Source organism: Camelus bactrianus, chromosome 6 (genome assembly GCF_048773025.1).
Source record: "Camelus bactrianus isolate YW-2024 breed Bactrian camel chromosome 6, ASM4877302v1, whole genome shotgun sequence".
NCBI lineage: Eukaryota > Metazoa > Chordata > Mammalia > Artiodactyla > Camelidae > Camelus > Camelus bactrianus.
In genome coordinates this window covers 11,808,291-11,825,536 of record NC_133544.1, presented here as the reverse complement: position 1 = coordinate 11,825,536, position 17,246 = coordinate 11,808,291, and the positions used below count along the sequence as shown (strand labels likewise).

The window sequence follows — 17,246 nt, the reverse complement described above, 5'->3', positions numbered from 1 at the left end:
GCCTCCGCCAGTTACACACCTGCTCCTACGTCATCCTGCTCGTGTCTTTTCCAGGCATGTATCTCATCTGTCCATTAGACAGAAGGCTGAACCATGTCTCCTGAGATATTAAAACATAAAGCACTTCTTCTTTTGAAGAGTGGGGTGGAGTTCAGGGAACTAACTTTCAGGTGAGTGCTTGGTTTCTAGGGGAACCGTCTTCTCAGTTGCTACCGCCTCCGCCAAGGTCAAGGTCCCGATCCCAGCCAGGGGGGGCTGAGCCTCCGGAGACAGCCCTTCTGGGGCTCTTCCCAAGGGGTGGTGGCTGTTCCTCTGCCATGTCACTGACGGAAGCTGAGAATCTTCTCTACAAAGATCAACCATTTGAAGCAGGGTGACATTTGCCAGAATACATTTTCAGGGACTGTAAATCAAATTCTGAGCCTAAACCACTTGACAGCTCTTAAAAATAGTCTGAGTCCATATTAGGCAAGAAGAAGAGGCAAAAGAAGACTTGATTGAGGTGGGTTTTTTGTAATTTTTATTTAACCCCCATTTTATTTTAGCTTGCTGACAGCTACCTTTCTAAATAGAATCAATTTGTCTGTGATGTCTGAAACCTAAAATTAGCAAACTCATTAATGGGGGATGTATTCTTCAGACTTTTCACTGGTGGAGAGAGCCTGCCTCCTGGGTGCCACGGGAGCAACTGTCCACAGCTGAGCCCCACAAAGCCACACACCTACCTCCTGTATATGGGCCACGATCCCAGCTTGGGTCTCAATGTCCAGCTGTTTGATTCTTTCGATAAATTCCTCTTTCCTCTCACACTGTGGAGGGTTACAAATGTTAATGAAAGCATTTTATAACGAGGGCAACTTGGGGCCACCAGAGCCATAGGAATACAGTTTCAAAAGGAACCACCCACCCAATCCCTGGCTTTTTCTTTTATAACCAAGGATGCTCTGCCCTTCTACCAGCCCCTTATGCTCAAGTTTCTCTAGAAGTGGCTCAGACCACCTATATCTGAATCACCTGGCTAGTGGAAGGGGCGCTTATTTTTAAAAACACTGGGTGTGGGACACAGGCAAGCTCTCCAGGGGATTCTTAAACAACTGAAAATCAGGAACACCTGGTTTAGGCCAGCGGATACCAAACCTCACCTGTAACAGGCCAGGTGGTAAAAAAAAAAAAAAAAAAAAAAAAACTTAGACTGGGCAGGTCATCGTCTGAGCTCCGCTGCTGTACTGTGAAAGCAGCCACAGGTAATACGTAAAGGAATGAGCGCAGCCATGTTCCCATAAAACTTTATTTACAAAAATAGTTGGCAGGTCAAATCTGGCTCACGGGCAGTTGGCTGATCCTTGCTCAAGATGTTCTTATACTGGGGACAACTGGCTAAATGGCACTGGCCCCAGGGATCCCCACCTGGCCTCCTGCCTAATGGGCCCTCGTGCTAGAAATGGTTGTCACTTAAGACAGTGTTTGTCCCTTCCCTTGCAGGGACCCAGCAACCTTCCATTATCTTGGGCTGAAAGCAGTTTCACTCCTTCCTCACCTAAGGGGGTGCTTTATCCCCACCAATCCAAACACAAGAGCAGCCCTCTCTGTCCCCCCGCCAACCCCTACCTGGACAGCACAGCCCAGAACCAGCAGCAGCACCTTCTTAATCTCCTCCATACTCTTCCCTAAATCAAAAGAGCAACATATTTCATTAAGCTCAACTGTTTATAAAATTTTACCAGTGATATGCATCTGCTGGAAGGGGAAAAAAAAATCAGATAAACTAAAAAAAATCACTCTACCCACTCGTATCCACTCAAGGTGTACACACTCCACTTGTTTTCTACACATGGGTTTGTTTATTTTTTAAACCCAATGAGAATTCTGTACATAATTTTTTGTGGCCCTTTTCCATTCAAATCTGTTGTAAGAAACAATCCTTCCATAATAACTGATGAACATCAGCATCGCTTTTCAGTGTTTGTGGTAGGCAGGGTACCATGGAAGAGAACAGTCCCCACAGGAAATACTCAGTAGACTCTGAGATAAGAATGTACCCAGCCCTGTCCTTCCATCGTACAAAATCTCAAACAAATGAGGGAGAAGAGTAACGTGGGCCCCTACACTTATCACTGGCTTTACACTATCAACATTTTCACAGCTAGTCCATCTCCCTCCCGTCCTCTTCATTTCTCAGTTTCAATGTCTGGCTGGAGCATCCAAAATAAAGCAAGTCCCAGACACTACACACACATTGTTTTTGATGGTCTCAGACTTACTTTTTACAAAGGCTACAAACGAATTCAATCCATCCCTTTCCAGAGATTTGATTTTTTTGATATTTTACTGTAAATGATGCTACAGAGAACATCCTGTGAGCTAATTCTTTATGCACACCCTCACTTCCTGCTTTAGGATAAACTCATCTTTTAAGCCTCTCCTACCTCCAAACTGCCCTGCAGAACAGCTCTGCCACTTTACTCTCTCACAACCAGTACACAATGCACCCCACCTCCCCACACCCAGACCAACGCGGTCTCACTGCTCTGTCTCAGTGTTGCCAGTTAGGCCAAAAAGTCCTATTTCATCATTTTGCATTGTGTCTTTCTTTATGCTTGAGGCCAAATGCCTCTTCACCTGTTTATTAATCACTTAAATAGAGTCAGGATAAGGGGCCTAAAGACCTGGCCTGGTCACCAGGAAGCCTGTGACCCGGACAAGCTGTACTTCTTTCCAGCCTCAGGCTCCACATCTGTGAAGTGGAGGCAGCTGGCCCGGGGGATGTGCAGGGCGCCTTTCAGGTGAAAAGCTCTATGGTTTTCTGCCTTTCTCACACACCCTTTTCTATTTGGAGAAGAAGGGACATGCCAGAAGAAGCACTGTTTCCCTGGAAGACTTACCAACACCTGCTCACATGGTGCTAAAATGGCCCACAGCATCACCAACGACCCCTGGGATGAAGAAAACCAAACTTGTGCCCCAAGAACTAGCGCTGGGGTTCATTTTGGGTCCTCGGGTGTAAGGCGTGTATGGAGTAACATGTGACCTCGTCCTAATACCTCTCGGCTAAAAGCAGCTTTTCCTGAGACGACATTATTATGGTCGAGTCTCAGGGCTGGCGTCCCCCTTCCCACTTCCCAGTCTGAAGGTGGGCAGGATGGGTGGGCGGGCAGGACACAGGGTCCTTGCAGAGCATTCATATTCCACACTCACAACAATAAGAATCAACCCACGAAGATCAAACCTTCTCTTTGCTAATAAGTGGAGAACTTCCTCAATGTCTGAAATGGAACAATTCTCAAAAGATTTTTATGGGTTTTTTTTTCACTTGAGGCCTTTTATTTGGCCTAAGAGGCTCCAATCCTTAGACATAAACACATATATCCCTGCAATGACTCACTCCTGTATTAAGGCTGGAGTGATGATCAGTCACAATTTTAGTTCTGATAGAAAGCAAATGCCCATCTGAGTATTAAAATCCTCCAATGAGTCTCACCAAAATCTCCCCGTGGCCACAGTGTTCCCGTCCAGCCCACGTGCCTGTCCTCACCTCTGTCCCTTCGCAGTCAGTCCCCAGATGACTGGCAAAGGCTCCTTGTAGGCCCTTTGGTGGACAGAACAGGGACAGACCCCTTCTAGATGCCATCAGTTCCTTTTCATAAAGTGATTCACCTTCTGTCGGTCATGTACCTGGTGCTGCAACCAGCCCAGCCGACACGGGAAGAAAGCGTTTTAGGAGCCTCAAATCAGCCCAAACAGAAGTCAGAGTTCACAGAGAACATACAGCAAAGGCCCCAGAGGACCTAATTATATCATCCTCAAGAGAACTTAAACAGCCTTGACGATGCACTCCCTCAGCCCACAGCAGGAAAAAACGGCAAGTTAAAAGCGGGAAGGAGCACCAGACAGGCCCAGTGTGAGTAGCAAGAGCCCAGGCCGGTTCTCTGATAGCAAAGAAGATACCAGAAACCCCGCACACATACCCAAGGGCTCAGAGCTGCAGTCTGAGGCTGCTCAGGGAAAGAACAAAGGGCTCTCTGCCCGCTCCGCATCCCGCAGTTACGCACAACGACGACCCTGGGTCATTCATTCATTCATTCACTCACACCCATCAGACATCAAGAAAAAACTAAGCCTGACCCAGAGCACTGCTGGAAAAGGATGGAATTCCAGTTTTCTAAGTTTTGTAACAGAGAGGAGAGGAAAACACTTCAAAAGTAGAAAATTAATTTTAGAAAAATGTTCAGAAAAAAATTGCTTAGATTTCCTCACGATGAACAGGGCACTAGGAAATTCACCTCTACTCTCATTCACGTGAAGCAGGGCTGTGCTCACACCAAGCTACGTGAATAAGGACATTTGCTGTATTACAACAAATGTGTCCTGTGACCTTTACCTGTACACAGATTCCGAGGAAACTTAAAAAAAGAGAGAGAGAGAGAGAGAGAGAAAAGCAGAAGTTCCCTCATTTCTCGTGGGAAGCCGACGCCCAATTCCTCCCAGGATTTCAGCAGTAAGAAGAACTACTGCTATTTTCAAGAATCTACCAGATTGTGGGTTTTGAATAGTTTCAAAACACACCAGAAGACTCTCTACTGGGTCCCTGCCAGCAAGACTGGCACAGGAACACAGTTGAGCTGGCAAAGAAGAAACAAACCTACAGACAACTCCCTCCCGAGCACCGACCATGTGCTGGGTGCTCGCAGAGAACATAACCATAAGCAACAGGGCCCTCGGAGCTCAGACCTAGAAAACCAGCAATTTAAAGAAGCTGATTACATGCTACGGGAACCCAGAGGAAGAGCCTCGAGTGTGCAGTACGGATAAGGCAAGGCTTCCTAAAGGAAATGACTTTGGAGCTGAGACCCAAGGGTGAGGAGAGACTTGGGGGCTTTTCAGGGACAGGGAAGAGTGTGTGCAAAGGCCTAGACAAAAGAGAACAGCACATGGTGTGTGTCAAATTGTAAGTGCTTTGTGTTGAGTTTATTAAGTGGGTATTCAGAGTGAGAAATGGGCGGCGGGGTATGAAGCAACATGGTTTTCTGTACCTGGTGAGTCACAAGCAACCAATGGGTGGTAGGAGGGTCGAGCACATCACACATCCTTTGCATCTACCCACAACCCCAGGGGGAATCCCACAACAGCCTGAGCTAACGGCTGAGTCTACGAAAGACCTTATTTACTTACTATCTGCTTCGTAGAGTCTTGGCAAAGAGAAACTCACTCCAGCCTTTCTCAGCACAAATTGACTGCATATACGCTGCTCTGAGCTACATGTAAAGCTACAGATGTTTGCCGCAATCGGCTTCCAAAACAGAAGGGAAACTATCTGATATGCACGTGTGATAAAGGTGGGTTTGGGGATGAAGTGCAGTGGGACAAATAAAGTACACCAAGCTCTAAAACGTGGAGGCTGAATCAGATCAGGGTTGGAAAATTCCCTGACTTTCTAATCTCATGTCCGTGGCAGACACGGCTAGTCAATTACGCTTTCTTACTGAGCCTGGAACAAGGCCTCAGAAACCTCCTGAACCCAGCACTGTACGTACAGCCACTGCCCATCAGTGAAAGTTGGCACATGAAACAAAACCTGTCTTCCATGCCTGGTTCATAATCTCTCAGGTCCTTTTGGTTCTATTCTTTGATTCTCTAAGATGCAGTCATTTGAATGTTCACACATTCTCTGGATATGGAAAATAAATTGTGTTGTCTACAAGTGATCACTTAGGTATAAAGGCAGAGATTTGGGCAAAGGAAGGCAAACAGCCTTTCCGAGAGGCAGCCCGTTCTGCTCCAAACTGCACACACTCTGCCTTACTGAGGGTGGATGGCACAGGGATTCACCCGCAGAGACGGGGGTCAGAGGCAAGCAGGGACCCTGACTTCTCCGTCTGGCTAACGCGGCTCCCACAACCGGAGGCCCAGGGCCTGTGAGTCACCAGCCAGGCTGCGGGTTGAACCCTCACCACCCGGAAGGACTGACCCATTCGAGTTAGCTCTGCCCTCCCCACGTGCCCTTCGCGCCTACAGGCCACGACTGCACTTTCATGTAACATGCTATCACTGGACTTAATCCTCAAAGCAATCCCCAAAGGACGGTATTATCTCCGTTTCACACACAAGAAGAGGCTCAGACAGGCTGAGCCACAGAGCCGAGATTTGGTCACCACCTGCTCTCCCCGCACTCGTCCCCCCCCCGCCCCGACACTGCCATTATTTGTGCACATGTCCCTTCAGAGCAGGGCTCTCCTGTTTAGCTTCTGATCCCAGTGCCACAGTGCAGGCGTTTCACCAGTGTCTGCTGACGGAGTGACTGACGGTAACTCTTAGCAACAAGTCCCCGGTAGATGAACAAAGAGAACAGTTTCGGTTTCCTTTCTTTTTGGGGTGGAGATATATATATATATATATTTTTTTTTTCTTTATTAATAACTCTACATTCTGCTCTCCTCTGACTTACATGCTGGAGTTAATGACTACTGTCCTTTCCCCGATTTCTTAAAAACTGGTCATTTTATAAGGATGGGGCTGTCTCACTGATGTGAAAGTAACATTACACTGAACATGACCCTGTTCCTCCTCAATGTATAATGACATCTCAAGACTCACCCACCCGGGCACAGCTCTGGAGGCCTTCCTGGGAGCTCTGCTTAGACTAAGAGCTGTTGTTAATTTAACAGTTACCTTGGGTTCCACGAGGAACAGCGTGGACAGTAATTCCTTGTGGATGGGCATGTGGGGACCCTCCATAACACCTGTCCCAGGCCATGGGGTAAGAGGCAGGCACCTCTACACACCACCTCACAGCCTGGAGAACAACTCCTGTGAAACCCTCACCTAGATTTCTTACACCCAGAACGCTACACGTGTGAACTCCACCAGGCAAGCCCCAATTGGTTTAACTAGTCATTCAACAAACGTTGAGCACATGTGACCTTTGCAGGCACTGAGTCGCACTTCTGTGTGAAATGGTGCAGGGGACTCCACAGTGCATCCTGACCAGTGGCCCCCGTATCGCACTGTCTCTCCATCACCCACACCAAGTCTGTCCCTACCCCCAAGTATCCCCAGCACCACCGTGTGTGGGTAACGAGAAGCCTCTGCCCAGATGACGCAAGACAGAGGCGCCCAGATGACGCAAGACAGAGGCTCCCAGGTCACGCGGAGCAACTTCAAACAGGCACGTCAAGCCCCTCAGACAGCGTTACGACCAGAAACAACTCCCATCAGCCTGCCCAGGCCACAGAGGCTGAGAGCTATTTCACTTCCCAGCACCAAACAACTGGAGATCAGAAAAGGAGCATCAACCACAAGAATTCAGCCTGCGACCCAGAGTCAGCACTGGCTGGAGGGGAGGCAGAGGCAGGAGGCGATCTGAGAAAGGGGCCCTCCCAAGCACCAGGCAGAAAACGCAAAGCCCAGATATGATCACTGAACATAAAGACCTTTGACAAATAACAGCTCGTCCCTCCTCCTCGGACGGCCAGGGCCACAGAGAGCAGTCCCGCTGGAAGCCATGGCGCGTTCTCTCCGTGTGCAGCCCATTGCTAAGAGGCGATAAACACAGTCCGGTATCCAGGCAGATCCCCAGGCTGCCCGGGACACCAGCCTTTGGCTGTGCTCTGACGCTCGCCTGCGCCTGGCGTTAACCAAGCTTTTCACGTTCCTAGAAGAGCAAAGAGCTGGCTCTCAGCTCAAGTGCCCAGCAACCCCCCGTGCTCTAGATGGCCCGGAGAACTCATTTCTGAATCCAGGAGGCAGCACAGAAGAAAAGGAGCAGGCCGCAAGCCACACCATTTAAAACAGCATTTGGGTGCCTTTCGGAACCTGCTCCCTCCTCAAGGAAATGCCTGCAAGAATAGTTTTTATTAACTTACTTCTTCCCTCTTCATTTAAAGGACCTAAGGTTTTTGCAAATAAAAAAATTTTTTTTAATATATACACACACAGAGGGTAAGAATTCAGGAGAAAAGAAAAAAAAAACAGGTTATGGTTGGGAAAAAGAACACAAGAATCGCTCATTAACCCTAGTGGCAGGCCCCTGACCCACCATCTAGGTCACTTGGCCAGCAGGACACTGGGAAGGGAAGAGAATCTCAGTGGCAAGACGATTGTTCCTAACAAACCAGACTCAGAGCCCTCCTCCCAGGTGCCGGGGATGGAGGTCGGCCAGCAAGCCCTCGGGTGCATGGACCCTCAGAGGTTCCTGTTAGTCATCAAAAGCCAGAGCCGTGCACCATGAGGGAAGTTTCCATGGGATCCAGAAAGCACTTCAAGGACGCCCTTGACAGGAGAGCAAGTAAACACTGAGAGGGTTAAATATTAAATTCCAAGGAGCTTCAGGAGCTCCATTTCCCTCCGGCCTTTGAAACATAAACTTCAGCCGTGACAGAAGACTTCCTCCCTGCCGCTCTGCACGGGCCTGCCAGCACATCTCCACTTCTCTGAGCCTGTCCCACTCAGGACGCTCTCCCTCTACTGCTCTGTCCAGAGTTCTCCGAGGCGCTGCCACACATCTCCGCCTCCAGGAAGCCTTCCTGACCTGCCCAGGCAGTACTCACTATCCACCTTGCACTCTGTGGGAAGCACGCTCACACCGCTTCTCACCCTGGAACAGACTTGTCACGGACACGGTCTTCCCCCTCTCCTGGCACAACGCAGACTGCGGACTACTTACAGAGACAGCCTACTTGTCTCCACAGCGGGCATCTGACAGCTGTAACTGGAGGAGGGCTTGGGTAAGCTGCTCGGCGAGCCTCTAGCCCGCGGGTGCTACTCAGAGGAGGAAGGACACAAGGGGGTTCCTGTCCTCTATTTGGGAGGATCAGAAACTGGCCTCGGGTTCTCCAGCCAGAGCGGCAGCAGACCACCCGCATGAGCTGTGAAGGAAGGACGTCCACGGCACCTGTGGGCACAGAGGCTCCAGCTCCTCAAGGTGCCTTCTCTGTCCCTGGAGGCCCCTTCTGTAACTGCTCTGAGAGAAGCTGAAGACAAGGACCAGATCACTGAATAGCAACTAGTGGAATCTCCAAGGCTGTCCCCAAAGGTTCCAGGTGTACTCAGAGACAGGACCTGCAGGGAGCCAACATGGGGCCCCTCCATGGACCCGGGAATCCCACCTGGCATTAAGAACTCAAGAAACAGCAGGCAGAAAAATGACGGTGGCCCGTCCTCCTGCTTGGGACCAGTGATTGATTGTTCTCATATGTGACCATCTGTGTAACTTACTGTGATAAATATACCTCTTACCTATGGGACCACCGTGCTGTGTGCCTCTGGATGAGTTCCCTCCCCTCTCTGGGCCGGGTTTCTGCACCTATATGGTTCCCACTTCCCATTCTAAACAGCTTAGGAGCAATCAGCATTCACAAGTCTGAAAACCACCACTGCACTTGGATACAAGCCTTGGAAGAAGAAACAATGCTCTCTTCCAGCATGACTGTTCTATGATTCATCACAGAAATTAATTTGCTAACACCCTGGCTTCCTGTCAGACAAACCTAGGCAGTTTTGTGTGTGTGTGTGGCGGGGGGGGGGGCACAGTGACAGGTCTGGCTGCTGAGAAACCAGAGCCTGATGGGACTGGGGAGCTGGTCTCGTTCGGCCAGCGCCTTCCCTCATTTTACAGATGCAGCAGACATCATGATCTCATGGTCTTCGTGCAGAATACACTTTTCGATAAACCATATAAATATGTTTAATGGGAGCACAGCTTGCAACATGGGGGTGCAGGCAGTTTTCAGTGCATCATTGTCGGCCTAGGGCAGCCACACACATGGTGCTGGGCAGAGACTGGCTCTCACTTGACCCTGAGCGCTGACACTTGACTGCTGTATCTGTAAGAGCATGTGGCTAACATCTGCAGGAGCACTGGCTTGAGGGAAGAGGGAAGTGGGGAGAGGAGGGGGAAGCAGATGAAGTGGGCCTCCAGCACTTAGGCTCGATATTTACTGAGCACCTACTATGTGTCAGACACTGCTCTGGACACTTAGGATACACTGGCAGTAACAACGAAAAACCCTCAAAGATTCCCACCCTCATAATAGATTACATCCTAGAGGGGGAAAAACAAGCAATGAAACAGACATTTAAAAAAAAGGAAATGATAGAGTGTATTGGAGGGTGATGAATGCTGTGAAAAACAGACAGCAGGGCGGGATGAGAGGGCTGGGCGTCCTGAGGGGGAGGGAGGGCTACAGTGGCAACAGGGAGGCCAGGATGGGCTGCACTTGGTAGGTGGCGTTTGAGTAAAGACTGGAAGGACCTGTCTTGGGAGGATCTGGGAAAGTGTTCCTGGCAGAGGGAACAACTGGTGCACAGACCCCAGCACCAGGAGACAAGAGACATAATCTAATTAGTTAGAAGGCCACTCTACCAGTCAGGAAAAGGAGGGTGGTGTGGCAGCAGGGCAGGAGAGAAGAGCTCAGATGTTTTGCAAGTAGAGCCAAGGCACCTGTCTGAGGAATGAATGGGTGTGGGGAAAGAGAGAAGGCTAAGATTTGGACACCTGGAAACAAGACAAAGGATCCCCTGCAACACCCAGTCCCGTGAGTCTGCGCACGGCCCAGCTACTGGGGAAGGCTGCTGCGAGCCATCGTATTCACAAGAGCGAGGGTTCGAGCAGGGTTCTGCAGGACACCACGCTGGGCTCCAAGAAGCAGGGTCTTTAGTAACGAGGCACTAGACAGATGCTTTCCCAGGGACAGGTATCCAGGGAGATAGTTGCAAAACCACGCAGGATCAGAGAAGAAATCAAGAGAGATGATCGGAGGTACAAACAGGAAGTAAGAGAATGGGGGTTTGGGGCCAAGAGGGCAGATATTGAGGAGAGATTTTTAAAGTATATTAAGTGCTTTCTTATATCCATTAAGCTGTCCTTGAATCCCACTCAGGGCAGAAAAAAAGAGCCCAAGGGGTGCAGGATGTTAATTAGACATAGAGTAAAATCTCCTAATAGCATGAGTTGTGACATCTCCCTTTTTTTAGGCCAGAGGAAGGGGGACAAATGCTTGGTGTCTTGGGATCATTTAGTGTTGTTTTGGATTAGATGTTCCGCTGGGATCAGTCCTGCCCCTGGCACCTGGCTCTACTGAGGTGCATTTGCCAAAACCAAAAAATAACCCCAAACTGAAACGTTATAAATAACAGCATAGCGTCAACATCAGCTAAAAAGAGCACAGGCATGCTCCTAAGGTGCGTAGCAGAATTCGTTTAAAAAGCAGCCCCCCACCACTACTTTTAGGCAACCACACACAAAAGAAACCAACTTTGTCCTTTATTTTAAAAGAAACCCAAAACACTTTACCCGTTTATTTTAAAATTTGACACAGAAAAAACCATCCATAAATATGTCTCTGGCACTCATGTCTGTGTCTTCTTGCTGGTGCACCTCCCCTGCCAACCTCCTCCGCTCTCGGAGCCCCCCGGGACTCCTGTCAAAACCCACCCATGCGTGCGCCCAGCTCTCTTCCCACCAGCCTTGACTGCGAGTGAGGCTCACTACCCCCCCCCCCCCGACAGGGGCCCTCGGAGCCTGTGGCAGTGGGCAGGATTCTCATCCTTCACCTTCCCAGGGCTCTCCACTTCATCTTTCCAATTTCTCCACCAGAGCCGGGGCCAGAGCCTCCCCCATTGATGTGCACTGATTCTCCATGATGCCGGGGACCGGGGGCACAGCACTCACCCATCACAGTTTAAAAGCTGCTTCTCCACAGTGTTCTAAAACTGGCCTGTGGCGACGGTTGCACAACTGTACGTTGACGGAAAAAAATCACTAAACTGTATACTTAGAATGGGTGCATTTCATGGTATGCAAATTATACCTTGATAAAGCTGTCCACATCTCTGCAGGTGCTTCTGGTTAGCACCAACCCGAGGTGGGACTTGTGTTCTCTGCACGGGGACAATCTCTCGGCCCCGTGTGGTTCTGAGGGGCTAGAACAGGGACTGCTGAGGGCAAGGCTGGAGCCAGGGTTCTGGCGTGTGGGGGTGCCTGCTGGAGAAAGGGCCCTGGGGGTCCAAGCTTCCAAACGGCAGCAGGAAGTTGGGACAAGGAAGAGGGGACACCGACAACAGGAAGGTGGGCAAGCTATGCAGTCTGATGGGGTGACGGGGTGGCTGGGTAGGGGAGGAGGATGTGTGAATTATTAGACTGAACCATATGCCACTGCCACCTCTGTAGGTCGAAGTGGTTGAATATCGTCAAATACCTACAGCTCAACCTAACAACTCTCCATGTGTGAGAGGGACGGGAGCTCCGCTCGGGGGCCAGACAAGCAGGCTCCCAATCAGCCCCTCTGCTCACAGGCTAAGTGACTGAGGGCTTGTCACTTCAAATCTGTGAGCTGCTGCCTTCTCATCTATACACGGATGGCACAGCCACACCCTAGAAGCACATTCCGTTTCCATTTTTAAATACATGTCCAATGCCCAGCACGGTGGGCTCACCAAGGACTCAAGCAGGGAGCGCCATTCCTCCTGCTCCCCCACCGTCCTGTCCTCATCGCACATGGCTGTCTCTAGAACAGATGGAACAGCAGAACTAAGCCTGGACCTACCTCTGCAGGCATCTCTCTCCTCTCTCCTTCTTAACACCAGCCCCCAAATAAGTCAGGACAGGCAGCACAGTTCTGCTCGGCAAAGCAGACCCTCACTTTCCTGACGTTACTACAGAAATACCAGAGTCCCAGTTGTCCCCGGGGCCCAGCCCTGCATCTGGCATCCTCTAGCTGGGGGAACCATGAATAAAGCCAGAAAACAGATGGTCCTAAGGCAGAGTGGAGAGCGGCACAAACCAAAGGCTCCCTGCTCCAAACCCACCAAGTGAGGGCGGATGCTCACTGCCAGGGGCCACCACGTGGACCTGGGGGCACCTGCGGAGCTAACGTGTGAGGCTGTGAGTGTTCACGGCTCAGCTGCGCTAAAGACGAACTGGTGAAGCCTCCCTCTGGCTCCCACAGAGCAAAGGCAAGCACATCAGCCAGGACACCTCTCATAAGTAGAGTGATTTGACGGGCAGCTGCACCTGACCCAGTGCCCCCAGAAGCCACTGTCGCTGCTGCTCTCAGGGCCACGTCCTCGGCGGGTCACTCAGTGTACTTCTCCTTTGTTCTCAAGGCAACGTTAGCTCACAAGGACAGGAACAAGGGTGGCCAGACTCGAGTGTGAGTGGGGCGAGGAGGTGCCGACAGAGGGAAGTTTCAGTTCCTCCTGCAAGAGCCTCTAATGCGTGGGATCCTTCCTGCATTCCCTGACCCCTCACCTATTGCAAGAGGCTAACGAGGTCCCCATGGGAACCAGGGAAGTCCCAGCAGGCGAGCACATCCGTCCTGCGGGCCTTGAGCGTCTATTAATGAGCCGTGGGGTGCAGGTGATGCACAGGGACCTGGAAGGGAGGGAATCCCTCACCCCATTCAGCTCACCCCGAGTCAACTGTCAGGTATGAATTAAGCTCTGACTTTCTGGAAGGTGTCCAGGAAGGACATTTCAGTCTTTCAAAGTCACATCAAATGTCTAAGACTTAGGACTTAGAACCATGCCCACCGGGACCCAAAGACCAGAGGGAGACGTGAAAACAGACACACAACAGGATGTCCTGGTGAGACCTACTGTCGGAGAACAAAGCGTCACAGGATCCCAGTGGAAGGGACACTAGATCCCTCAAAAGATTCTCTCTTGCCAATAGGTAGTACATCCCATAATGATGTAAGGAAGAGAGACCCCCATGGGGTCCCCCATATAACAACTCAGGACCTGAGGCAGTGGCCTCACCTGCCTCTGCACTCAAATCTGAGGGGCGAGAGGATTCACTCTTAGGGAAGAAATGTGCTCTTGGCTTCATGCCTCAGGGTTGTAAGCCCACCCTTTAACATCGCACCAGAACGATCACATGTTTCCACTGTGCTGCCTCCAAGCTGGCAGGCAGAGCTCTGCACCCAACAGCTGCCCAGAGCCGCTGGCACTGCCCAGGCTCTACGGGGGAGCGGGGGGCGGGGGCGGCTTCCACTCACCAGACAGCGGGTCCTTGCCAATCATCAAGACATTGGGCAAATTCATTACGATCAGCTGCTGGAGAACTTCCTGCAGAAACAAAGGGGAAAGGACACTGTTAAAACAAAATGAAGGCTGATTAAGAAAATTACAGTTTATCAAGTTACTGGATGAGCACGCAGCCATTAAACAGTAACTGTGAAAATACTATTTAACAGGAAGGACTAGTTCAGATACAAATAAATGAAAAGTCAGAGCTAACTGTGCTTCCACCTTGATCATTACCACGTTAAAAATGAGGTCTGCCTGTGTACTGAGACTTTGGGGGAAAAAAAGATATATTAGATGCTATTTTAGCAGCATTATGGGAGAGCTTCTTTTTAAAAGATGTCTTTATTTTTACTGCATGGTTTGCTTATGCAATTAAAAAATACAGAATAAAGGTTAAAGAGATGCTACCGAGTCTTTCCAACCTGATGATTCAGTATCCTAGCCTTCAGCAGGCCTTTGGTACAAATTGTAAATGATTAGACTTCTCTCATTTGCAGCAGTAACTTCCCCAGGAGAGGGATAAATCACAGCTCATCTGTGCCCGTCAGAGAGGCGGTGCACGGGAAATGTGCTGCCTTCTGGCCCTCACACCGAGGGCTTCTGAAAGGAGGCCCAGGCACCAGCCATCAGTCGCGCCCCTTGTCTGGGTGTTTTTAATAGGTTGCCCTCGGAGGGTGCCGACCCACCACCTACGTTTCCCAGGGCATTTCTCAAAGTGGCTTGGTCTTCCCTGCCCAGAGGTGCCTCGTTTTTCACAAGTCAGAGGATGAAAACCTATCTTTATGGACGACAAGTAAGGCGGCAGGACTCCTAAGTATTCCTGGTCCTACAGAGGTGGTCACTATAGAAACTCCTGACTGACAAGGCTCCTCTTATGCCTGTAAGAAAACGTGTCCATTGAGACACTTCTTTTAGCCATCGCTCTACTGTGTAATGTGAGGAATCTCTGTGTTCAGTATACTGCCAACTAGCGCTGACAAAGAAAGGGGGACAGCGAACACAACTGCCTGATCCCGCAGGGCCCGGCGGACCCGGCGGAACTCGGAGCCCTCACTGAATCCCCAGAAGAGAACAGTGGCCTCTGGAAGCACGCTAGGAGGCAACCACCATCCAAGAGTGTATACGAAGATTTTATCCACCCTCCTTGTTATCTTTCTATGGCTCCCGTCCACACCAGAAACTGGGAGGAGGGGATGCTAAACCATGAGGTGTACCCCACTCTCAAACACACCAGGCCCCTTTCCCCTCAATATGGGAGAATGCCTTTCTTAACTATCTGGGGTCACACATCACCGCATCAGAGATGATTAGTGTTTTCTCAAACCTATCTCAGTGTTGGGCAGAGCCTGAGTTGTGTAACAGCCTCGGCCCTCCTTCAGGGCTTGGAAAAGTCAACAGGGAAAAACTGTCTCTCAGTTGAACGCTCTCACCAAAGGATTCCACAGTCCCACCCTGGGGCAAAGCTCACACCATGAGTAAAATTGGAGAAGTCCACTTTCCAGCTTGCTCATCCTGCAAAAGGAAGGTCTCCCAACCAGATCAGTCCATTCTGTCACGGAGTCCCTAAACTCAAGTGCTCCACCCAACTTCTACAATATTTCCTAGTTATCACTGTCCAAACTTCTACAGTCCCTTCTGAAGTCTTGGCTGGTTTCCCTCTGCCATGGTCCACTGTCGGGGCATTAGCCCTATTAAACAAAACGGTATTTTTATGCTAATGATTACCTAAGCAAAGACTGCTGGAAATGTTGCTAGAAAATATTGCTGGAAAATTCATTCTCCTTCCAAAGCAGGATGTTTAATTTTGTCTGATCAGCACATTCTAATTTTCCCACAAGAAACATGTGTCCCTTGTACAATTAAGAAATACTGTTTTACGAACAATGTTTTATTGATCTGTTTCTTTCAGAACCCCATGGGGCTTCCAAGATTTAATCCTGTGGTCAAAAACACCCCCAGATGTTAACTGTTCTCCTCAAAGGGCCACCTGTCACATTTCCAGCAAAAGCAGGCTCAGAGGTGTGAGTGCCAGGGTCAGAGCTGTCCAGTAGAAATAGAACATGAGACACATTAATTTCAAATGTTCTAGAAGTCACCTTAAAAAAATTAAAAAGAAACAGGTGAAAATATTCTAATAATACACTTTAAGCCAGTATATCCAAAAAATTGTTGTTTCACCACGTAACTGACATAAAATCATGAATGAGATATTTCACATTCTTTTTCACACTAAGTCTCTGAAATCCGGTTCATAGTTTACACTCAAAGCACATCTCAATTCAGATGCTAAATTTTCATTGCAAACACGATCTCAAAAAGTAGACTTGCATACCCAACTTACTTCAAACACACCTAAAAGCTTCTTAATAACTGAATCGAGTGTCAATTTCTAAGTCTGAATTAATTAAAACTTCACTCCCTCAGGGAGAAGTGTATGGCTCAAGTAGTAGAGCGCATGCTCAGCACCCAGAGGTCCTGGGTTCAATCCCCGGTACCTCCTCCAAGTGGAAATCAATGAAGAAACCTAATTACCTCTCCCTCAGAAAAATTCACCTCAGTCACTCCCGCCACATCTGGAGGCCCCACCAGCCACATGTAGCTAGTGGCTGTCAGGCTCAACACTGGTGACTAAGGGACTCAGTGGCCCTCAGTCCTTGAGGAAAGCCAAGCAGATGCGCCCCCTCAGGGTGGCAGGGCCTCCAGGGCGACAGGCCAGGCCCTCGGTCTAGTGGGGACGTGAAGAGGCTGCAGACGAGGGGCCCCTCCCGCCTGGTACCCGGAACAGAAAGCCACTGTGGAGAGCACAGCTTACACTGGCCTGCTTGGCGGGCACCTGGTCACACCCCGCTGGCCACGTGGGGTGGGACAGAGCGAGCATGCAGAGCACAAGCCCCAAAGTGTGCTCTGAGCAGCCCCCAAATTTATAACAAGCCCTCCTCGTGCCACCTGGGCCTTTGCAAAGGCAGAAACAAAGGCCACTGTCACATCCTGAGGCCAGGACGAGGGAAAAGGACACACAAGCCTTGCAGCCTCTTGTGCCACCCCATCCTTGTGGCCTGACCCCTCCTGGAATGCCCCCCCCCCCGTAGAGAACTCAGGTGCAGGGAGGGAGGAATGGTGGGGGTGGGGGCTGGGGGAATTAAACACTGAAATCCAGAGCAGACTTTGTACCCCTCCTCCTTCCCACACCCCCTTTAGGTTTGTTCTCAGGTCCTAATAATAAC

General features: G+C 49.9%; 1 protein-coding gene across 7 annotated transcripts in view; it reads right to left on the bottom strand.

Moving 5' to 3' along the window:
• The window catches only part of CCDC88C (coiled-coil domain containing 88C), a 122,044-nt gene that overhangs the window by 58,166 nt on the left and 46,632 nt on the right, over window positions 1-17,246 (bottom strand). For 5 of the 7 annotated variants that reach the window (XM_074365136.1, XM_074365137.1, XM_074365129.1 and 2 more), the window contains 3 exons: window positions 13,992-14,061; window positions 1,609-1,667; window positions 726-809 (listed from right to left, as the gene is read on the bottom strand). In XM_074365136.1, coding sequence (XP_074221237.1) covers window positions 726-809; window positions 1,609-1,667; window positions 13,992-14,061 — 213 coding nt within the window. Of the gene's footprint in view, window positions 1-19; window positions 642-725; window positions 810-1,608; window positions 1,668-7,427; window positions 7,523-13,991; window positions 14,062-17,246 lie in introns of those variants that run through there. The other 2 variants (XM_074365131.1, XM_074365134.1) reach the window with 2 other exon arrangements.